Source organism: Choristoneura fumiferana, chromosome 3 (assembly GCF_025370935.1).
Source record: "Choristoneura fumiferana chromosome 3, NRCan_CFum_1, whole genome shotgun sequence".
In the NCBI taxonomy this organism is placed as follows: domain Eukaryota; kingdom Metazoa; phylum Arthropoda; class Insecta; order Lepidoptera; family Tortricidae; genus Choristoneura; species Choristoneura fumiferana.
This window is the reverse complement of record NC_133474.1, coordinates 3307275-3331422: the sequence shown is the minus strand read 5'-3', so window position 1 is coordinate 3331422 and position 24148 is coordinate 3307275. Positions and strand designations below refer to the sequence as shown.

Here is a 24148-nt window from a genome sequence, read left to right as displayed (position 1 = left end):
AATAATAGCACATAGAAACTTCCACAGTTTACTGATAATAACCTATTTTTATACATTGCTATAAATATAAACTATTTGTTTTGTTCTTCCATCATCCATACAGCCATGTTCTTTGGTAAAACATAAATATTTTGCGGGTGGCCACATTTTAGCAATACGACGTGGATTTTACGTTGTTACATTTTGTGTTGGTAGCAACACAAAATGACTAATTATTATCCTTCATAGTGAACTCTTGACACCTTACGTCCTTTATTGTAAGTTAGGAGGGTAGGATTATAATTAAAACGGCATTTTTACTAAGCATAGCTACACATATTTCCGATTAACACACTTATAGTAAATTTGTTTGTAATTCCTTAAGAACTTTCATCCCCATATTTTCAAGTAGGTAAATAGCTCGAAATTTTAAAAGCGCCGGAAAAAATGTTTTTTTGGGTTCCGTAGCTCAAAAGAAAAAAATGGAACCCTTATAGGATCACTTTGCTGTCCGTCCGTCCGTCTTTCTGTCAAGATCCTCTATCTCGTAAACGCGCGGAGTATCAATCAATCAATCAATCAATCATTTATTGTATCGGTATCGAATTGAGATTAAAACCCTAAACTATGGTCAATAGTCCCGAAAGCTGTGAAAAATCAAACTTCTAAGTCAAGGCAATCAAAAGCTAAAATCTGAAAATCATGATTTTTCATGTCTGACTGTCTATGTCTCAATAAGCCATCTATAATAACCCCACTTTGCGTACATTTTGCTATGAGTTTAAAGGGCACTGCTAACACTGCATCATCTCCTCTGCTAACATCCCCTCGCCGGTAAAAATTTCAAAAACGCTTGAACAATTATCTATTTATTTCTTATAATGTCCAAATGCCAAGTTTCACAAAGAACCATCGATTTATCTTCGACAATGACGAACTTCCATATAAACTTTCATCCCCTATTTCACCCCCTCACAGGGAGAATTTTAAAAACGCGTGAACAAACATCTATTTACCTCTTATCACGTGCCCAAATGGCTAGTTTAATAAAGATTCATCGATTTATCTTCGATAATGACGACCTTCCATATAAACTTTCCACCCCTATTTCATCCCCTCACAGGTCGATATTTAAAAAAGCTCAAACAAAATATCGATTTATTTCTTATTAAGTGCCTAAATGCCAAGTTTCATAGTTTTATCTTCGACGGCGACGAACTTCCACCATATTAAGTTTCATCCCCTATTTCAACCCCTTTAAGAAAGAAAGAAAGAAAGAAAGAAGACATTTATTCACTTACACAGAAGACACACATATACAGCAAAATAACCTTTAAACCTTTTTTTCGCGATAAAAGGTAGCCTATGTTCTTTCCCAAGGTCTATTCTATCTCTGTACCAAATTTCATCCAAATCGGTTCAGCGGTTTAGGCGTGAAAGCGTAACAGACAGACAGACAGACAGACAGACAGACAGACAGACAGACAGACAGAGTTACTTTCGCATTTATAATATTAGTATGGATAGTATGGATTAAGTGCCTAAATGCCAAGTTTCATAGTTTTATCTTCGACGGCGACGAACTTCCACCATATTAAGTTTCATCCCCTATTTCAACCCCTTTAAACCTTTTTTTCGCGATAAAAGGTAGCCTATGTTCTTTCCCAAGGTCTATTCTATCTCTGTACCAAATTTCATCCAAATCGGTTCAGCGGTTTAGGCGTGAAAGCGTAACAGACAGACAGACAGACAGACAGACAGACAGACAGACAGAGTTACTTTCGCATTTATAATATTAGTATGGATTAACCGATTTTACTTTATCAAAAAAAATACGGATTGAACTATATTTTGCTTAAAAATGTTTAAGATTGGATTCCTAGTGCTGGTCTTATTTTTCTGGTTTTTCTGTGCATCTATATTTCAGTTTGTATTTTCAATTTAAAAATGTTTGTCATTCTGTCAGCGTTGCTCTATCAGGATCAATAAATGTTGCATCGTTTACTGCCTTAAAATAAATTTTGAAAATAAATTTACCTTCTACGATATTGTCAATGATTTAGTTAGCCAATACCTATCAACGTTGAAGATGACCTTATCGGTATTTAATCCTTGAGTAGAATATTTCTTGAAAGTTTTTATTTTCATATTGCTCGGCGTCTTAATGAGGGTTTTTCGATAAGCGAAATGTCGCTAGATGGCGTTAGTATCATGAGGTCCATTTGACGTTTCAATCTTGCTTGCGATTGGCTCATTTAGATATTTATTTCATCCAATCACAAGTGTGAAAGAAATTTCAATCGGACCTCACGTTACTAACGCCATCTAGCGATAGTTCGTCTGTCGATAAACCCTCATTGCCGTAGTTGGGTAACATTCCCCACTCACCACTTTCCATTCAACACTCACTTAGCTTTTGTTCGATAACATCGTCATAATCTGATCGAATAACATATTTTATTTATTTATTTATTTTAGAGACTATATACATCTCTGAATTATTTAGATTAGGAATTTTATTATTAACATAGGGACTTATACATCCCCTTGCTGTATAATAATTTTATTATTAACTCAGGGACTTTATACATCCCCTTGTTTTGTTTAAGGCTGTATATTGTTAAGCTTATGGATTTTAAACTTTTATATTTTTAGTTTAAATTCTAGTCACAGGCTCGCGACGTCGAAGTTCCCAAGACGATCCCATAGAGCTTATGGGAACGGAAGCAATACCATGCCCTCGGTACCGCTCTGCTTTCAGAGCATGACATGAGTGCGTGTGAGCTAACTTTGGGGGCGGCAGACGTGAACTTGCCTTCGAAATCCAAAAGCTTAATGGTTACTTGACCTGAAATGTATATTTCAGAACTAAATTATTGTTATTATTATTTTAAAATTTATGACGGTGGAAGCATTCTACACTTCCACTGAACGTAGATATAGTTTAGATATAGTTAGTGTTTAGTATTGTAACTAAGGACCCCATACATCCCTGTATTTCTTTTATTATTATTTTTGTATTTTTTTCTTTTTTTGTATAATATAGTTTTTAAGTATTTTATTTGTAAATATATTTTTATGAAAAAATGACTTTCTGCCAAGTTTCTTGCGGCGCATTCTTCTTGGCAATGATGGTCTTTCCGAAAGCGCTGGTAGTTTAAAAAATGACGTTTAAAAGTGCCCATTGCGGCCTATTTACTGAATAAATCATTTGAATTTGAATTTGAATTTTGAATTTATTTATTTCACTGTAAAATCATGTACATTTCAAAAGGATGTTACAGTTACATAACTCGGTTCATGACGCCCTGCAAGGTTTTCTGGCGAGTATTGAGTAAGTTTCCTAAGTATAAACACCGCCAGTAAAATCCAAGTGACACGGGTCCAAGCCGATCTGGACCGAGTCAGATCGGAACGGAATCGCTTAGCCTTCGCTACTGACAAATAATGATCGCTTGAAAGACCCAAATTCAATAATTAAATCGGAGTTGATAAGCGGAGTCGATTCCAATACCGAGCTGATTTAGTGAAGCAGATCATTTTCTTGATGTCGAGATTACAATATCTAGTTTTTAACCCTCGACGCACAATGAGGGGTGTTATAAGTTTGACCGCTATGTGTGTCTGTCTGAGTGCTGTCTGTGGCACTGTAGCTCCTAAATGGGTAGACCGATTTGAATTCGGTTTTTTTATTTTTATTTAAAATCAGGTTTTTTAGCGATGGTTCTTAGATATGTTTCATCTAAATCGGTTTAGCCGTTTTTGATATACTGAATTGACAAAGTCGGGGGTTTTCCAACTTTTTGTTGGTTATGTTATATTTATCGTTAAGTGAATGGCAACACTGTTTCATAGTTGTCATTTTTGTGGAATGTGACAGTTTTGCGACTGGTAGTTAGCAGTGTATGTAGAACTTTAATTAAAAATAGAAAAATTACTGTTTACATTCGTACATAATCTGCACAAAACTATGTCATTCGCTGTCCGTAACAGCTAGTGTGCCAGCTGCCGCTCTCGTGCCCGCAGTCATGCTGAACGTGCACAAATTATGGTTGATATCGTGTCTCTGTGTTATTGCCATTATAATTTTATATTTCCAGACAGAAATAGCCCGTTTAGAAGACAGTTATCGCAAGCTGGGTACGTAGTGAACGCTTGTTTTGAACCAAACGAGATAAGAACGCGTCAGATTCATGTTAAATTTATCTTTTCACAGAATACAAGTTCGCTCAGTCGCACGTCGATTCTCGTCAATTTTTCCCCAGAAATGTTGGGAATAATGCCGAGGACTTGGTGGTTATATACAATAGGGTGCCGAAGACTGGTTCTACGAGTTTTGTGGGTGTAGCTTACGATTTGTGTAAGAAAAACCACTTCAAAGTGCTCCACATAAACATTACCGCGAACATGCATGTAATGTCTTTAAGCAACCAGTACAAGTTTGCCCAGAACGTTACAAAGTGGCAGGAGATGAAGCCAGCTCTGTACCATGGGCACATGGCATTCCTAAACTTCGATCAGTAAGTATATTGTCTATTTATCTATTTATCTTGTCAAAAATGATGTATACACAACCTTACCCAATGTTCAGGCAAAACCCTGTATACATATTTTTGCCACTTTGGCTGTATTCATATCTTTGTTGCTGATTGTACAGGGACTGACTTAGATCAGGAAGCCTAGGGGCAACAAAGGCCCTTAAGGTAAAAAAATGCTGAAAATAAGCTGAAAAATAGCTGACTTGTCGAAATTTGAATAAATGTTTTTTTTGTTTTAACCCTCTATTGGAGGGGCTCCTCCCTAGAGAAGACCTCCAGGCTGTTTGTGTCAAAAGGAGTCCCGCGTAGCAGCTAGTTTAAAATATTTCATGAAAATACTCTTACAATACCCCTGATAAACATAGGATACTTTGTAGTCCAGGATATTACAAAATTAGTGTGTTTTAGCATAACATTAAATAAATTAATGAGAAGGTATCAGTTTATCTGCTCATTAAATTATTTACATTCCATTAATTACATTAAATAAATTAATGACTAGCTCTTAGTGTACCTATTTATTAGTTTATTTAATTTCATGTTAAAACTTAATTTAAAGTTAAAGTTCATTATGTTAATGTTGGTTAAGTACATAAGTCAATAAAATTAAGTCTTTCTAGGAAAACTCTGAACCCTGCTGATGATTTATCTGTGTAAACAAAAGTAAACAAAATACAATACAATACAAATATTCTTTATTGTACACCACAAATTAGTACAAAAAATCTATGTATTGCACATACATTCAGGGTAGACAATAGGCGGTTGTATTGCTTGAAACCAATCTCTAAAATGCGCAATGTGCCCTCACTATAAATTTTCATAATATTAACGTGAATGTAACTCTGTCTCTGTCTTTTTTTTACTCAGAAAACAACTATTTATTATTATTTATTGTTGAAAAAAAAGCTTACAAGTCTTTATTTCTTTCAGGTTAGGAACAGCATCTAAGCCGTTGTTCATTAACATAATAAGGCGCCCGTTGGACAGGCTCGTCTCGTACTACTACTTTCTGCGCAACGGTGACAACTTCAGGCCACACCTCGTCAGAAAGAAGCATGGTGACAAAATGGTACAGCAATTTTTACTTATTTTTTGACGCCCAACTCAACACGAGGAGTGCTTTGTTTTTTTTTTTCTATTTTTTTTTTAGAGGCTTAAGTGCACTTGTGTGACTATGCCAGCCTCATTGAAAGACTCGATGTCCACATTCATCAAACACTCCTATTGCGATGTCCAGATTATCTGGCTGCAAAGGAGTGCTTGATGAACCTGTAAATTCGTACTGCATCTTCCGATACCGGACAACTCAAAATAACACTCACTGCACCATTGAACAGGTCCAAATCACTCAACCACCTCTCGCGGATTTCCTTAGTCAAACCACACTCCACCAATAAATGTATGAAGTCCTCAATCTTATTACAATCCATGCACATGGGGGATTGAACCACTTTCATTATTTAATTTTAAGTTTGATGCCACTTTTGTTCCCATTTTCCATTACTCTCATCAGCACCCTGGTATGATCGCAATTCAGAAATCCATGAGTACCTGGAAATGCCAACCATCTCAGCCAAGGTGAAACGTTACTCAGCCAACTACAGGGACCGTCTGATGTTTCACCCAAACCCATTATCCAGTATACTTTTGCAGCCAAATCCGATTAAAAGACTCAAGAGAGCTGATGTGCTGGCTTACTAAGGGGAGACGGAGCAGTGGCTCTGCCATGCCAAGCCCCAACCTCTACCAACCCACCAGGGCCCAATTGCATAATAAAGTACAAGCAAAAAGTATTAGTGAATTTCAGTACAAATCGCTAATGTATGTATGTATGTATGTAAATATTTTATTGTACATAAAACACAAAAATAATACAAAAATAACACATATAATAACATAACATTAGCTTGTACTTTGTTAAATAACTTTGCAAGATTTGACTCATACATACGCAAAAAAAACTTGTAAAAAAAGTGCCGCGGTTGAGAGTGAAGAAGTGATACAGATTACAGGAACTTGGCTTTTTTGGCTTGGCTTGGAATTTTTTTAACTACATTTTACGGTTACTTTATGTAATCTGTTGCTGAGATTACTAACTACAAAATGTAACCGCTATCAGTTATCTATAGTTAGGTTACATATTGCCCAATACTGTCTGTATTTAACTATGGCAAACGTAAATGTAAATTACCTCTATGCTGTAATACCATTTTTCTAGACTTTCGACGAGTGTGTGGAGCGCGGGCAGCCGGATTGCGACCCTAATAATATGTGGCTGCAAGTGCCATTTTTCTGCGGCCACGCGGCGCAGTGCTGGTGAGTAACTTTGCCCTTACTATCCTCTCTTCTGTCGAAAATTGATCAAATAGACCAGCAAACTGAATTTAAATTTCAATCAGTTCACCTTGCTTTTAAAGTTTCTAACTAGCTTTTACCCTCGGCTCCGCTTGCGTGAACGCTTTCTTCTAGTACTATAATTGTACCGAATTCCAGCGATTTAATATTACAGATCTGTTCACTCACGAAGGCGCGCCCCTCCAAATTTTATAATAGTTGTAAACATATCCATACGACATGTCTATGTGTGCGTAGCTCGAACGTGTTCAGTCGCAAGCGTACCGTCAGTCGCGCACACTGAAACTAAGACAACGTGTAAGTACGAGGTTTACTCGTGCACATTGATAATTAGCCGTGGAGGGGCGCGCCTTCGTGAGTAAACAGTTCTGTATGTGGTGATCTTCATTTATGTTCATTGAGGAACACTTGTTAAAGTTTCATGGGTATATCTAGTCACTTAAGGATGGTAGTAAGTATATCAAACAAGGAAAACTATAACAGCTAAGATTGCTTGAGAATTATTAGTAGTTTAAGAGTAAATGAAATATACCTAAACTTGAAAATTTCCGTACACAATACTTACTACAGTACTTAGAAAAATATTACTTGATTTTTTTGGTAATAGCTACGGAACCCTATCTTGGGTGTGTCTGACACGCTCTTGGCCGGTTTTTTATAATGGGATTATGTCCCGATCCTCTCGGAATATCGGGATAAAAAGTAGTCTGTGTTTTGAGGTATATAAATTTATAGACGTATAAAAATGCATATTTCTTTTACAGGAAACCAGGCAACCGCTGGGCTTTAGAGCAGGCCAAGCACAACATAGTAAATCACTACCTCCTAGTAGGTGTCACTGAAGAAATGCTGGACTTCATCACCATGCTAGAGGCTACCCTACCCCGTCTCTTCAAGGGAGCAACAGAACACTATCTCAATAGCAACAAATCACATTTAAGACAAACGAGTTCCAAAATAGAACCAACTAAAAAGACAATAGACGCAATTCAGAAGTCTATTGTTTGGAAAATGGAGAACGAACTTTATGAATTCGCCCTAGAACATTTCAAATTTGTTAAAAGGAAAATACTGTTGCGAGAGACTAATAGCGTCGATCAAATTTATTTCTATGAGAAAATACGGCCAAAGTGATTTTTCCTGGCAGGTTGTAGTTGAATTATCTTCATTAAATGTAAGTAGAACTATTCTGCTACTGTATTTAGTCTCGACTGGTTATACTAGGTAATTTACGACAGGGCCGGAACCAGACTCTTTATTTAAGCTTGTAAATAGGATTACCCTATTTAATAGCCACTCAAACGATAGGGTTACCCCATATAGTTTATCTTACCCTTTTATTGCGGTAAACTTATTGTATAAAGTTAATTGCTTACCAAGAGACTACGGTAAATTCAATCCACTTACCATTTTATTGGGGTTCTCATATCAGCTTGTAGTTTTTTCTCGCATTTGTTCGAGTACTGTAGTTCGTCTGCATTTTCTTGAATTGCAAAATACGTCGAACGTGTTTCGCAGATTAATTTAGCTGGAGCAAAGGGTAAGTTCTTCCCCGAACTAAATGTAGCAATCTGGTTAGGTTACCCTTTCGTAGGGTAAGTCGGCCGAACTTAGGCTTGGGTAACTGGTTCCGGTCTTTCCTTTAGGAATGGTAATAAGTATTAACGAGTTGTCTATAAAGCAAGATTCTTAAAGCACGATGATCAAAAAGCAGAAGCCTCAGAAGCAAGATATTCTATAAGCAGCTGTCTTATAACCTAACTAATTTATACTTCGTTTTTTTAGCATTTGAAAGAAGGTAAGCGATCTTGACGTGTCTTTTTATTAAAAAACACTTTTAAAAAATAAGTCTCAGTAAATGTGTAACTATTAGAAAGAACATATGATGATTTAACATGCTTTTGGTATCATAAATAATAGTCACTGCTTTTTTAAAAACGTTTTTCAATAAAAAGGCTCGTCAAGATTGTTTACCTTTTTAGTAATGCTAAAAAAACGAAGTATAGAAAAAAATTAAAACCCGCAACATTGTCATTTCAGAGTCCAATATCTCAAAATCGGTGGAACCTATTTTTGTCAAGCATAGCTAAGAACCACTGCACGGAACCTCGCTTTCACGTTAAAAACACCGCTTTGTAATCTGTCCATCCGTTTGAGAACTACGATGCCACAGACAAACAGACCGACATTGAGGTCAAACTTATAACTTATAACACCATCTTTTTGCGTTGGGGATTAAATAGCAAGATGGCAAAAAACAAAATATCTCAGAACCCTACAAGCAGCATATCTAAAATGCAAGATGTCTAAAAAAAAGAATAATTGCTTTTATGGTTCTATTCTTCCTAACCACACCTCGCTTCGCTTATTGTCGTACAGTCAGCATCAAAAGTAGCTGCATACTTTTGTACTTTGTCGTTTTACAGCAACATACTTAACACCATACACATTTGACAAATAATGTTAAGATGACAAAGTAATAAATTGATCCGCTACTTTTGATGCTGAATACCTACTTCATAATAGTACTTAGGTGTTTTGCTTTTCAAGCATTCTAATTAAAAGCCAATTTGTCTTTCAAGATATTCAACCACTTAGACATTTTGCTTGGTAGCCGTTTTAGCAAGTAGACCATTTGAATGGACGGCATTCAACTGCTTAGACATTTTACTTTGGAGGCATAATACTAAGGGATCTTGCTTTGTAAGCAACTCGCTCAAACCCTATCATCTACTCGATTCTTTGTACAATTTACTTAGTTTTTATGACTTACGTTGTAATCGGTGCTAAATCGTATCGTCTCCACTAGCTCTATTGTAACTGACAAAGACAGACATATTGACAGTTGGCTGAACATGTACATATGTATAAATTGTAATTGTATATTACGCGCCTTGATTTTGATGTAATTTTACATTCCATTTGATTGGTGTTAAAGACATTTTAGGACAAAAAACCCCGTGATCTGTTTTACTTTTATAACCAACCTTTACATACTGTATATTTCGTGACTTCTTCGGAAAACATTGTGATAGATAAATACGGAATCTTAAAGGGGAAGTAAGATATCAGTATTCTGCAAAGATAGACGAAGTTACTGTATTAAATGATGGTTACGTTTTTAAAACAGATCACGCAAAAAGTTATAGTTAATTTAATTTAAATTTAATGTCAGTCTGTTCGTTATAATTTAAATAAGCTTCTTGTGATATTTTTAAAATCCATCCAACGATTTGTTGACTCATTTTTAAAAGAAATATTATTTTCACGTTGTAGTTTTGATATTATTAATGTTTGAAATGTTATTTTGTATGAATATAAGTAGACTCATTCATTAGCTAGATAGTTTAAGTTTAAATGTAGTTTTTGTTTTTTACTAACCCAATTACTAAAAATACAGGTATAATCGAATATCATGAAACAAAATTATATACTACCTAGTACCGTAAACCGTAAGGTCGGGGTCCTTTGGCCCTGAGGGTAACTTTTGCCCTTGAAATTAACTCGGTTCTGGTTTTATTATTGCTTTGAGAATATGGATTTTTGCCATGTGGTTGATGTTATTCGATCGAACACGTTTTTATGTTTTTATTTTGCGCTTTATTTTACGTTTTAATGGGGGTTTCATATGGGCCAAAGTAACCTGAAATGGGGCAAAGTACCCCGACCTTACGGTATACATACTAATATTATAAATGCGAAGATTTGTGTGTGTGTGAGTGTGTATGTGTTTCATTGCCTCGTTCGTTTCATTGGCAAAAATAAACTTATTAGGTATTTTTGAAGTACCACCATTTTATTTGGGTTGATTTGCCCTAAGGGCCAAAGACACTGCCCTTGCTATTGTTTATTTGTTTTTAGTTTTTAACCAGTACAAGTTATGGTGGTTATGGGGGAGACCTATGTCCAACAGTGGACGTCCTACGGTTGATATGATACGACGATGTTGATGATGATGACCACTATTCGAGTATTCAAATCGATATGAAACCGTTATTTTGTCGACAGCGACCTTGTATTGTAAATGATCGCCTTAATACAGAGCCTTACTCTACTTCACAAAACAAATACCGTTTTATAAGTACTAGAATATTACTTAAGGTAAACCCGTAAAATCGACCTTGTGACCCATTTCGTAGAGTCGTTTATGCATTACGTATCAATTTAGATCGATAGTCAGCAAGTAACAAACAAGTAAGTTATTATTTTGTCTTAATAATTCATTAAGTCGGTGGCTTGTGAATTTTAAGTTTTATCAGTTTTTTTTATATTCAACTTTATCGATATGGATGGAAAGTTCAATATCAATTAAAACGGCTCAAGTACTAAAAAAATGTGAAGTGGTCTTTAGATTGCGTTTTCGCCAGAGATTTGCGAGGAATGTGTTTTTCATGAACCAATAGGAACGCTTCTTTTATCTATCCTCGACCACCGCCCTGGTGGAAACAGCTGAGCGGAGCGAGGCGAGGTAAATGAAACGTTCCTATTGGTTAATGAAAAACATTCCTTGCAGCAAATCCTCGCACATCTCTGGTCGAGACACAGCCTTATTATCAAGAGCATAAAAGCGAGGTTTTTGACCTCTCCGATTTGGATAACGGGACATCCTAATGCATTTACTATACTTAACTGAAAATGGAGATTCCCAATTATCCATTGAATTCCAACCAGAGAGAACGTATGGAGATGATTGGAATAATTGATAGGTTACTTGTATTTTTTCTTGGAACAAAAACTTTAACTTTAAAATGTTAAATAAAGAATTTCGATCTCAGTTTGATAGAAAAAAGCGGGAACAATCAAAACATACAAACACATCAAACAAAAAAAAAATCAGCAAAATAAGTCACATAGCCCGAAGAATTGCGGAACTAAAGTGGCAGTGGGCGGGGCACGTTGCTCGCAGGACTGATGGCCGATGGGGTCGGAAAGTTCTCGAATGGCGTCCGCGGACCGGGACACGAGCTGTCGGTAGGCCTCCAACAAGATGGAGCGACGACTTGGTTAAGATCGCGGGATCGCGGTGGATGCGGAAAGCACAAAACCGGTCTGAATGGAGAGCCTTGGGGGAGGCGTATGTCCAGCAGTGGACGTCTTTCGGCTGACATGATGGTGATGATGATAAAAATAAGTCACAGGGAGTGAAGACCTTGATGGACATAAATAAAAAAGAAATGGAGTTTGTCGCGATTCCATCAACTTCCGATAGTGAACATAGAGAAGGGAATTATTTATAATTATGTTGTGATTAAGAGCTTTTTAAATTAAAGCCAACATGTGTCGCTAAAATTACTCCCTTTAATTCTTTGTACGTAAATAACTGCATTTAATGTAGTACAATTAAGAAAATGTTCTTCCATGTTGCTAAGAATTTATATCTATGTCGCCTAGACCTAAGTAGATTATAAACAAATTTACACATTTTGGTAAGATTTTTTCATTTTAATTGAATATTTTTTCTTATTTAACCCTTGAAACATTTTCAGTATTTTTCTAACTTTATGTTGTAAGGTACATCAACATATTTTTTTTTCGTAGTTATGTATTAGATGATGTCATAATTAATTTACTTGCATTTTTTTATATTAGTTTCAAGGTAAAGTTTTATTACCTTGAAACTATTATCAAATATGTCTCTAATATGTCATAATTTATTCGTAAAAGCAAAAGTTACGATAACAATAAGGTGCATTCGACTTGATTCGACTAATCCCGAAAATCGGGTAATTCTTAATAATCTCAAATTTCTATCAAACTCGCCATTATTTTTTAGTGCGAACTCGTCTAAAATTCATTCGGAATTACCTGAATGCACCTTAACAGCTTTAAACCTAATGTTGGCTTTATTTATTTTATATAAAAACATAATCCAGCTGCTTCTTGCTTTGCAGATATTCACATGAATGAATTAGGTCGTAATTCTAAAATTAAAAACTTGTTATTTCAAAACCACATGTGCAATACTTTCTGAGAAAAATGACGAAAATCATTTTTGGAAGTAACTTTGTTTTCAAATTCATTTTTATCATCACCTTGCGGGGTAAACACATTTATTATACTTACATCCAAATACACACATATCAGATATAAATGGGGTACTTATACAAATACCAGAAAAGGTTGGATAAAAAATAATCACAACACAATATCCATACCAATATTATATCCATACTAATATTGTAAATGCGAAAGTGTGTGTGTTTGTATGTTTGTCCGTCTTTCACGTCGAAACGGAGCGACGGAACGATTTGATTTTTGGCATGGGCCAGAGAGTGACATAGGCTACTTTTTATCCTGGAAAAATGCACAGTTCCCGAGGGAACAGCACGCGATAACCGAATTCCACGTGAGAGAAGCCGCGAGCAAAAGCTAGTAATAATAAGAAGAAACGCGTTATTGATTGTTGATGGAATCATTCACATTATTATAATAAAATCAATTTCATCGATGAATTAAAATTATATCAAATATGTTTGAACATAAAGAATCAAATCGAAATTGAGTTCAAATTCTTTTATTGTTTGCACGCACAAGAGTGTGAAAGCAGTTGATGAGTGGATTTATGCGTAATATACACATGGTTCGCAAAGATCTAGCTGTCTTGCACGTGTGGTCTCGGAGTAGCGACGGTAATTTGTTCTAGTTTATGAATATTGTCCTCTGACTCAGTCAAGTGTAACGTTTTGTTACTACTTTGAAAAAAATCTCGTGTCAAATCAATACTTTAGCAAAATTGACCCTTAATATCATGTTTATAAAGTTCACTCAGAAAAATTATCGATTTTGAGTTACGAGCTTTTTTAAAAGTAGTGACGATTTATATCTCCTCTATTCAAATGATCAACTAATTGACGGGCAATTTAGTGCAAATAAAGACTTTTAATAGGCAATATTTACTTAGAATAACTTTAACGCATTAACTTAATAAAATATTCTATATTTTTGTTCGTTTTGTAAAAATTAGACAATTGTATTAATTAATTTTGGTTAAAATATACTTTAGTTAGTTAAAATAATGTAAGCAATAACTAATTGAACCTTATAAATGTACACGTAGTAGGATTGAATTATAAACTAAATATTTATTGTTTAGTTCATTAGTTAATTTCGTACTTATATCAGAATCTCGACACTTAGTTGTTCAGGCAAAAATCTAACAAATAAAATGGCATTTAGTTATATGACATTTTTTATTTGGTCCTTAGAACCGCTCGCTGCTAACCAATAAGCATCGTAACCTAATTTCAATGTGTTATTTTGTGTTTTCAATTGATTGAATGTCAACACTGAAAATTTACGATTGTTTGTACTGGTTTGTACAAACTGACCCCAGAGGTCGTCTTGCCTATCGTTTCTGACGCTCGTGATAGCAATCAAATGACAGTTTTTGTATGCGAAATCTGTCATTTGATTGCGATCGCGGGCGTCAGAAACGTTAAGCAATACCAAAGAGCATATAGCCACTACGTTTTAAGCAATACGGCCTCAGGTCAAAGACTGCGTCTTAATAATTAAAACGAGAATGGAAAACTGTTTGTACGTATAATGACGACGCTAGCTATTGTGACTCACTCCTCAGCAACACAAACCCGTTTCAACAACATTATAAACTCAAAACATCCAAACTTTCTTAAGGCAATTATATAAACTTCTTCGAACCGAGTATTTACCGACATCATACTTTAATAGTACATGTAATCATTCTAAGAAACTAGTTAAAAGTATCAATTATACGTGACGCTAAACATGCGGCCTCGGTGCCTGAAAAATGTCCGCCCTTAATCATCGTCCGAACTACTTTCTTGGCAAATACATTAGTGCCTTGCAGCTCCTTGCATTTTATACGGTAATTACCCACACACGACTTCATTCAGGGGGAAGATTGGTAAATTATTCAATCGTTTCGCTGTCCTGCTCACGTGTTGTTTTATTCTTACATGTGGTTGAGACGGCTGTAGTTTCACGTGTCTTGTGTGGTGGGATACCAGAGTTAATGTTGTTCAGTCGCCAGTGAGGGCTGCGTGCGAGCGGTTGACCCGCCATGCCTGTACCGACCGCAAGCAGATCTGCTCTCACATACCCTGAACTCGGGAATACCTATCACCACCGAGGTGATAAACCAAAGATGAGATAGAGTTCCGCTTCAACGAATTTTATTTATTATTTCGACGGCAGCGAAGGTCGCGTTATAATCAATAAACGATTAATTGTTACACCGAGTGATTGTCCGCGCGGTAAACATCCTAGCGCGTTTTCTATAAATTTTATTCTAAGTGCCAATTAGAATAGAAAAATCGGCAGTGGACGGTGTTCGAAGAGAGAGATTGCTTTTATTCCTTATCTTCATGGAATATGGGCATCTGTTTAGATACTGGTGAGTTTGAGAGTAGTCCCATTTTGGGCGCCACTCAGTGAAAGTTTAAAGTGGCGCCCAATTTGGTGGTTTTAGTGGCTTTTAAACGCTTGAAGTTTGAGCGGGAAAGTTTGCACAAACTTTTGCCAACAAGTTGTTTCCGTGGAAAGTTACGGCGATCAAGTTGTTTGAAGTTAGTTTCTTGTGGAAACAGGCGAACCTCTTGCTTAGATTAAGGGCCTGTTTCACCACTTGTCGACTAACTTTAAGTAACGGATATCAGTGATGCCGTCTCTGTTTGTTTTGACCGAATAAACAAAGACTGCATTACTTTTATCTGACACTTAAAGTTAGTCGACAAGTGGTGAAACAGGCTCTAAGTGTATTATTCTCAAAATTCTGTTGAATTTCATCAATATCGATATACTTATTGACGATGGAACATTTTTTTTTATGATTAGTACCTACCTGTCTTAGTTGAATTAAAACCTTAAAAACCGCGCGGCTTTGCCGGCAAAGTGCGAGTCGGACTTCTTCTTCCGTACTAATCTGTAGATATTATTAATATCTAGTAACTACTAGCTGTTGCCCACGGCTTCGTCCCCGTTCTAGTATTTTTTTTTTTTAGCTTGGTCCTGGCAATAAAAAAAAGAATTATCCAATTTGGTGCAGTCGTTCGAAAGTTATGTACGTAGGTAGGTACATACATTTCGCCAGTTCACTTTTGTTTATATAGATAAGAAGAGCCCTTCTTCTTAGGCAAATGTTCGCAGTGTGGGATCATTTTAGATGGTTACTGTACTGACATAAACATATAAAAAATTAAGCTTCCCAGACTTTTTTCTTATTGGTTTTGCTTTAACAGCTACCTTCATACCAAATTTAAAATTTCTAACGAAAATGGAGGTAAGTACCCTATAAGTTTTTCGTATCCCACTAATTAACATTATAAATCTGTTTGTTTTATTGTTACCCCTTCAGGGCATTTCTCTCAATTCGTGCAAAAAGCAAAAATTTGCGAGAAAATATTTTTTTCTTTTATTTGCGGGCTTATTTGAAGTTTTGCGATAAAAGAACGTGTTATTTAATTCCCAATTTATACAAAAATAAAATTAGCAGAAAAGTGATATTTTTTATTTTTTTAAAGTATGGTAATGACAAACGGCATCTGGTGACACATGGTAATGAAAAATTGCTGTTGGTAATGAAGAAACAAGTAAAGATCACGTCAAATCAAGGTTTTTTACGTTTTAAAAACATAACTCTAAAACGCAATTAACCAATCAAAACATTTGAAACATTTGAAGTTACATAGTAATTAAATCAACCTTAAATTACTTCAATAAGCAAACGTATTATATTGTTTGGAAAAAAATATTAAGTACCATATTTTATTATCATTACCTACCATTTTCTTGGTGGTCGTGGCCGGGTTAGACGTCGATAATTTTGAAACTGTATTCCACTGCAACAGGTAACATTTTTAACAGAATTTTGAGGTTGTTAGATTGATAATTAGAGGTCCTATAGTAAGAATGCAGTGCTAATTACTTATCAAAATACCAAAAAACAATTTTTGTTGAACCATAGTTGTAGGTAGGTAAACAATTATGTTTTCTTTAGACTAGATCGATTAAGGCAACGATAAAGTTAGAATCTTTAGTTTGGGTTATTGATGTAAGCACAAGTATTACATGACAGGTTCATATTAGGATTTATTTATTTGGTAAAAAATCCAAGAACAAAATTTACAAAAGTCTGACTTGAAATTCTCCAGTGTTTTTTTAAATATACGTTTGTTTCCCCAGAACAAAACAATGAAGAGGTGGAGACAAGCGGTGAACGCAGCCGACGCGAGAGCACTTGGGCGGGGAGAGCGACCCCGCCCGCCGCCGCCTTCCCCATGCAGAACTCGAGTCACGTCAAGTTCGAGCCGCCCAACGTGCCCGTCATATTTATACTGGGTGAGTCGGAGATTACAGCACAGTTAATACTATACAGAGGTGACATGGGACGACCCAGGCTGGTAAGTGGACACCAGCGCGAACGCAGCCGGCGCGAGAGCACGTGGGCGGGGCGAGCGACCCCGCCCGCCGCCGCCTTCCCCATGCAGAACTCGAGCCACGTCAAGTTCGAGCCGCCCAACGTGCCCGTCATATTTATACTGGGTGAGTTGGAGCTTAGAACACAGTTAATACTATACAGAGGTGACATGGGACGACCCAGGCTGGTAAGGGGACACCAGCGCGAACGCAGCCGGCGCGAGAGCACGTGGGCGGGGCGAGCGACCCCGCCCGCCGCCGCCTTCCCCATGCAGAACTCGAGTCACGTCAAGTTCGAGCCGCCCAACGTGCCCGTCATATTTATACTGGGTGAGTCGGGAGCAAAGAGCACAGCCTACACTCTGTAACAAAACAATAACGAGTCATGGGATATCGAGGCTGGTAAGTACTAGAGATAAGTGGTGACCGGAACCGCCTTACACATGCAGAGCTCAAGCCATGTCAAGTTCGAGCCGCTCTGCCCGTCATACTGGGTGAGTAGGGAGCTTAGAGCATACACACAACAATAAAGATTAGATATGGGACGACTGGAAGAGGAGACAAGTGGCGACAGGATTCGCCTTACCCATGCAGAACTCGAGCCACGTCAAGTAAGAGCACAGTCTACTCTACCCTGTATAAAAACGATTATGAGGAAACACACGGTGACCGGAGTCGCCCAACGTGCCCGTCATATTTAGACTGGGTGAGTCGGTAGCTTAGACCACTATCTACATCATCATCAGCCGGAAGACGTCCACTGTTAAACAAAGGCTTCCCTCCTTAGAACGATACGATAAACGACAACTGGCCGCCTGCATCTATCAGTCAAGATTGTTTTTTTTTGGAATCTTTTTTTTTTGTATTTTTATTTCAATTCCAAATTTTTACTTTTACGGTCATCCCGTAAAACCTAAATTGAAAATACAAACTGAAATATAGATGCACAGAAAAACAGAAAAATAAGACCATCACTGGGAATCGAACCCAGGTCCTCGGTAATCCGTACCGCGTGCTATACCGCTACACCACTGATGGTCAACGGTACCGACACGAATTTCCCCTATGCACCTCATATCTCAGCTTGTTTGTTTCTTACTTAGTCACTTAGCTAGCGACATCTATGCCGTAGCCCTCATCGAGAAACTTTTTTTCTGTGCATCTATATTTCAGTTTGTATTTTCAATCTATCAGTCAGCTCTGTAACTTTCTCGATGTTATTCTCGTTCACCTAGTGAGAGGTCTGCCAAAGCTGTAACGAAAACACACAAACTTTTGCATTTATAATAGTAGTAGTATTTAAAAAATGAAGTATAGTAATTACAACCTCCCCCAGGTGGTCCAGGCAGCGGTAAGGTGACGCACTGCGATAACCTGATGCAGGAGAGGCGGGGTCTTGTCCATGTCAATATGACGGACCTTTTGCAGCAGTACGCCATCGGGAACGGTGAGTCCTTGAATTAAACAGCTACAGCCACCTACACACATCAATCAATGAGGGCTATCGTTTTTTTGTCTCACTAGATGGCGCACTGTAGCGTGAGGTTTTTAAGTATGGCTTTCAAAGTCTGTTATTACGGGCGTGAAAACAAAGTTTAGATTAAAATTCACAAATTTATTCTAATTATAAATAAACCCGCGTAGCTCACCCAAAAACTATGAGATTTGACATTTCGGAGACCTCACGCTACACTAGCGCCTCTAGTGGCGAATTCATACGCGATAGCCCTCATTATCCCTAGAGAAATTAAAACGCGCGTAACTGAAAACCCGACTGCCTTAAAAACGAAAAGGAAGAAAATAAGTCTAGTGGTCTAGAACTCTGTCAGTAAGTAGGTATTATAACCCATACCTATATATTTAGAATGGGCTAATTATTAGCTTTCATTTGATACCCATATTGTTAGAATACATTTTTTTTTATTCCTCCGCCATATTTTTTTCGCAGACGCCATATTGAAATATTGTATACCCTATGTCACTCCGACAGTTATGGCAAACCCAATGATACCTCAGTTAAAATCCGTCTAGCCGTTTCGGCTGCAGCGAGGACCAATGAAATGGACATACATACATAGATACATACATACGCTCGAAAAACATAACCCTCCTTCGGGCAGTGGGGGGTAAAATTGGCTAAGGTCGGCCGCGTAGCCTACAAAAAGTAGCAGAGATTTCTCGGCTGGTATATTATTATGTAAACAAAGACATTTAATTTTAAAGCTTTCCTGTAAAAAAAATCTAGTCAGATACACAGCATTAGCCATTGTCCGTTAAACGGTATTGCAGTATCACCGTTTTGACTCAGTCAGTAGTAATATTGTACCTATATTTAAATATTCAAAACTTATAGGGTTAAGAAAAATATCCCTAGACACTTTTTGATGAACGTTCAAGCAGCGCTGGCCCTAAGGTAGTGCAAGAGGAGCCGTCCCTCTAGGACTCTAGGTGCCAGATGGCAAGGGACGCCATTTTCCAGTTTCCAAAGCAAAAATATGATGGTGCCTTTCAGTGGCGTGGCGTCAGATATTTCCGTGGTAAAGCCGAAGCAAAGATCGCTTCCATCTTTCACAAATCCTGTATGTCCTGCAGGGCTACTGCGAAACTCGGAACTCGAAGTTCGTATCGTACCGTCCCTCTCGATCTCGTATTAAATAGCATAAGTGTCAGAGGGACCGCACGACACGAAATTCGAGTTTTGAGTTTCGTAGTAGCCCTGCTGTTGTCCTATTTTGTTAATATTAGGCAAGCCGATGGGAATAGGATTCTATGAACGGTGGTGCCTTTTGTGGGACGCGGAAGCGTAGTAGATAATCTCGCGCTACCTTGAGCAAGGGCTAGAAGTCGGCGCTGCCTACAAGCGAAGCTTTTCAACGTCAAGTTAAAACCATTGTTAAGGAAATAAGGGATCGCCTGGGATAACAGAGCGTGGATTGACAAGACCAAGTTCCACACACCTAACACACAACTTTTGCAGTACTTTTTCAATTAAAAAGAATATTAAAAATTTCCACTGCCGAATAATAAAAAAAAATACCGAAAAGAACAAAAACAAGTTTAGAAGTCTAAGAACTCTGCTAAGTAACTTTATGTTCAACGGTCAGGACCTATTCAAAATCGCTCAAAAATTCTCAATAATGGGTTCTGATTGTTGAATTTAAGTTACTTAACAGAATTCTAGACCAGACTTGATTTATACTTTTTACTTTTAAAAGCAGTCGGGTTTTTCAGGCTTTTAAACAGGCTTATTCTGTTTCCGTTTTGCTTCTGCATATAGAATCGTAACCTCATCAAGGTTCTAAACAGCACATCAGCGCATAACAAAAGAACAGTTTCTCGAGTAAACAACTTACGACGGTCACAGTATTTGTCCAACTCAATAATGCACGGCTTCGATCGGTGCTCGTGACAGTGTCTCCGGTCATGGTTTTTAAAACTACCACAGAGCTAAACGGCAGTGGCGTAGCTACCAGAGGGCTAGACGGGTAGTGCCCCGGGGCCCCCACGCTTAGGGGGCCCCTCGGACTCAGGAAATTTGGAGTACTTCGAACTCGGAACACGACGAACACGGAACAAACGATTTTAAATAGTTTAGTTGGGGCCCTAGTTTATTTTTTGCCCCAGGGCCTTTGGTTACTTTTAAACTTTTATCGTCTATCTTTCCATAGAATCAGTGTCACCGATATTCAAGAACCTTCAAAAGTTCAAAACTTCTGAAGAAGTCCAAAACACGGCATTCCATAAGACCTATGAACGGAAGTACGAATATTAAAACGCCGAATGTTAGTTTGACCGAAAGTTTTAAATCACAAAAGTACGTTTGACCGAAAGCCTACAACTAACTGCTACTAACCCGGAGATTAAGTATAGGTACCTACACACTTCTCCTCGCTTCGCTCATCGTTGTATCTAATATCCTGAACCTAAAGTGGCACAAAAAAGATATTTGAAATGGCATTTATATCTAGTGTGACCATGATTCCTCGGTGTAGTCACTTTTACACCAACGAGTACTGATAATATTGCTCTATTTTAACCTGACTGTGTCTCGACGATGTAAAAAATGCTATTTGTGGATTAAAGACTAGAGTGCTGCTGCATTAGTAGCGTAGTAGAAATAAGCAACCTGAGATATGTATGCATAGGATAAATTCGTATCTAGATTCCTGTCCAGCAGTGGTGTAGGGGTTATAGCACGCAGCACGGATTGCTGAGGACCTGGGTTCGATTCCCAGCGCTGGTCTCTTTTTCTGGTTTTTCTGTGCATCCATGTCTCAGTTTGTATTTTCGTTACAGACTAGACTTATTTGGTTTTTGCGTCAAATTTGTGTTCCATTCATATACCGGCCAAAACAGTCGGGTAATAAAGGTGTAATACGTCGTGCTGTAATATATCTGAAACACAACGTGACAAACTGTTTCCGCTGATACAACAGTCGCGTATCGAGGTGTCACCTTTGTGTGGTTTTTTCCATTTCACCTTGAAGGTACATTTACGCTGCAAATAAAAAAAATACCATGAACACGTGACACCGATTGCCCTGGTCCCAAAATAAGCAAACCTTGTGCTATAGGTAGGTACTAGTCACAGAGTACATGTACTAGTCAAGCTAGGTGACGGAGAAACATATTTAATAGATAGATGCATACTCAAAAACCGTGGTGGCCGAGTGGTTTGACCTATGGCCTCTCAAGCAGAGGATCGTGGGTTCAAACCCCGGCTCGCACCTCTGAGTTTTCGAAATTGATGTGCGAAATTACATTTGAAATTTACCACGAGCTTTGCAAATTTTGTAAATATGTTTAAAAAAAATACCTCGTTGAGTTTCTTGCCGGATTCTTCTCAACATAGAGGTTTTTCCGAACCGGTGGTAGATTTTTTTTGACATTCATAAGTGCTTGTTATAGCCTAAATTGAATAAATATGTGGACTTTGACTTTGTTTTATTATTTGTTGACATTCCATGCACCTGCCAAAGAAATCATCGTGAAATGGTTCCACCCTGGCACACGATTCAGTTTTCTGGATTACTTATACCCAATTAAGTACGTCTTTTTTCATTCTGCCTTAAAAACTTGTAGTGACCTAATGAATTAGTAAATTAAATTAAAAGTGCCGTTGCGTTGAATCGATTGAGTCAACTAAGAATTATTCGTTCAGATTATAATCGCATTAGCGGCGTTGTTTAATTAATTAATACATCCAATTAATTTTCTAGTGTTTAAAATGAAAACGCAAGTCATTGTCTTTCAAAAGAAAAAAGCTTAAATATTTAAAGTAAAAAGCCAAAACATTAGTTATCACGCTGTTGCCATTGTGTCGAAAATGGAAGATTAGACGAATTCAGTACCTTGAACACATACCTGTACACATAAGAGCCGTATCACTCTAACCATTTGACGACCGGATTGCCAAGTGGTTAGAGCACCTGACTATGAAGCTTGAGGTCCCGGGTTCGACCCCCGGTCGGGGCCTAATATTAAAGTGCGAAAGTGTGTTTGTATGTTCGTCCGTCTTTCACGTCGAAACGGAACGACAGATTGACGTGATTTTTGGCATAAAGATAGTTTATGGGCCAGAGAGTGAAATAGGTTGCACAGTTCTCTAGAGAACAGCGCGCGATAACTGAATTCCACGCGGACGAAGCCGCGGGCAAAAGCTAGTAAAATAAGTACCTATGTATTTATCTATATAAGTATGTTTATCCGTTGCCTACCCATAAATAAAAATATTTCATTTAATTTCATTTCATAGTACAAGCTTTGCGTAGTTTGAGACTAGGTCAATTGGTGTAGTTAAAACGACTAATTAAGATACAAGGCATAAAAGGACTCTTATAAAAATAAGTTATTTTCTTATTTTTACCCTGTGTAAAAATATACTAGATATTAAATAAAACACTTAGTACTTAGAACTTACCTAGATAACTACAGATTGCTGTTCACATCCATTCAGTGTGTCAGTATAAGCAAGTGTAAATCAATACCAGTCACCATTTCGTATTAATCGCCTTATTTTCTTTCGTCGAGGCGCTCACCACACTTCACACATTTCATGACAGTCTCCCAAATACCACCCAAAATAGGAGCCGGTGGAGTAAAATCGTAACTAAGAGGAAAATTTTCATTTTATTGGGTGGCTTTGATCAATGTTTGGCCGAAGGTTTGTTATGAACGTTAAATGTAGTTTCTCTGACGTTTACGGCGTCGTCACACGAAAGCCTAAAAATATGCCAAACTTTATTATCCAATTAATTTGGCTGCCAAGCTCCTCAGAAGTGACCAATATATTTTACGAGTTGACAAGTATGAAATGAGTTTTAAACAGTGCTTGTTTAAAAATATGTTTGAAGTTTTTCATAATTATGGTGGTCTACATTTTCAATTATATGCTGAATGATAGAGATATCTTTGATGGGCACTGTTTAGATGTCTACTCAGGGACATTTTCATCTTCTTCTCTTTCTTAGTATCTTCATTTTCTTAGTGTAGTTTTGGTACGACTTTATTCCGTAAGCTACCTACTCTCTGAATTAGCATGCTTTTCAAAAGTTTAATTTGACTATTCTATTTATCTTCGTGCAAGTAACTGATCCATTTTAATACTTGCCGGCACGGAGACGGCATCACATTTAACCGTCGGTTAACACTAATCAATGTATGGTGAAACAGCCCCTTAGTCATTATATTTACATTGATTAGTTCATAACAAAAATAAGGTCAACAAACAGTTATCAGCTAAAATATTACGTTATAACAGATGGCGCTGTTCGTAAAGTAGAAATAACCTCAAAAGACACCAATGGAACTTCGGTCAAACTTAAACTTAAATTACAATAAATAGTAGTGTCCACTTATTTTAAATGCCCTTGTCACCC

The 24148-nt window shown here is 37.3% G+C and overlaps 2 protein-coding genes across 3 annotated transcripts in view; both read left to right on the top strand.

The window, feature by feature from the left end:
- Nucleotides 1–3854: 3854 nt before the first annotated feature.
- On the top strand, nt 3855–14056 carry Hs2st (Heparan sulfate 2-O-sulfotransferase). 2 transcript variants are annotated; one of them, XM_074085254.1, is made up of 6 exons: nt 3855–4119; nt 4196–4499; nt 5451–5589; nt 6739–6836; nt 7640–8049; nt 8916–14056. In XM_074085254.1, the coding sequence occupies exons 1-5, from the start codon at nt 4008–4010 to the stop codon at nt 8007–8009; spliced, it is 1023 nt and encodes a 340-aa protein (XP_073941355.1). In that variant the 5' UTR covers nt 3855–4007; the 3' UTR covers nt 8010–8049; nt 8916–14056. The 2 variants fall into 2 exon arrangements, with proteins under 2 accessions (XP_073941355.1, XP_073941354.1); XM_074085253.1 differs by having other exon boundaries at nt 7640–14056.
- Nucleotides 14057–14886: 830 nt separating this feature from the next.
- LOC141426384 (adenylate kinase isoenzyme 5) overlaps nt 14887–24148 on the top strand; it is a 69108-nt gene continuing 59846 nt past the window's right edge. Inside the window, exons 1-3 of the mRNA XM_074085249.1 lie at nt 14887–15249; nt 17037–17192; nt 18607–18717. Coding sequence (XP_073941350.1) covers nt 15228–15249; nt 17037–17192; nt 18607–18717 — 289 coding nt within the window. The 5' untranslated portion in view covers nt 14887–15227. The remainder of the gene's footprint in view (nt 15250–17036; nt 17193–18606; nt 18718–24148) is intronic.

Coding starts and splice junctions, on each gene's coding strand:
- Hs2st (XM_074085254.1), top strand. CDS start 4,008: ATGCTGAACGTGCACAAATTATGGTTGATATCGTGTCTCTGTGTTATT. Junction 4,120..4,195: donor AGACAGTTATCGCAAGCTGG/GTACGTAGTGAA, acceptor ATCTTTTCACAG/AATACAAGTTCGCTCAGTCG. Junction 6,837..7,639: donor GGCCACGCGGCGCAGTGCTG/GTGAGTAACTTT, acceptor TTTCTTTTACAG/GAAACCAGGCAACCGCTGGG.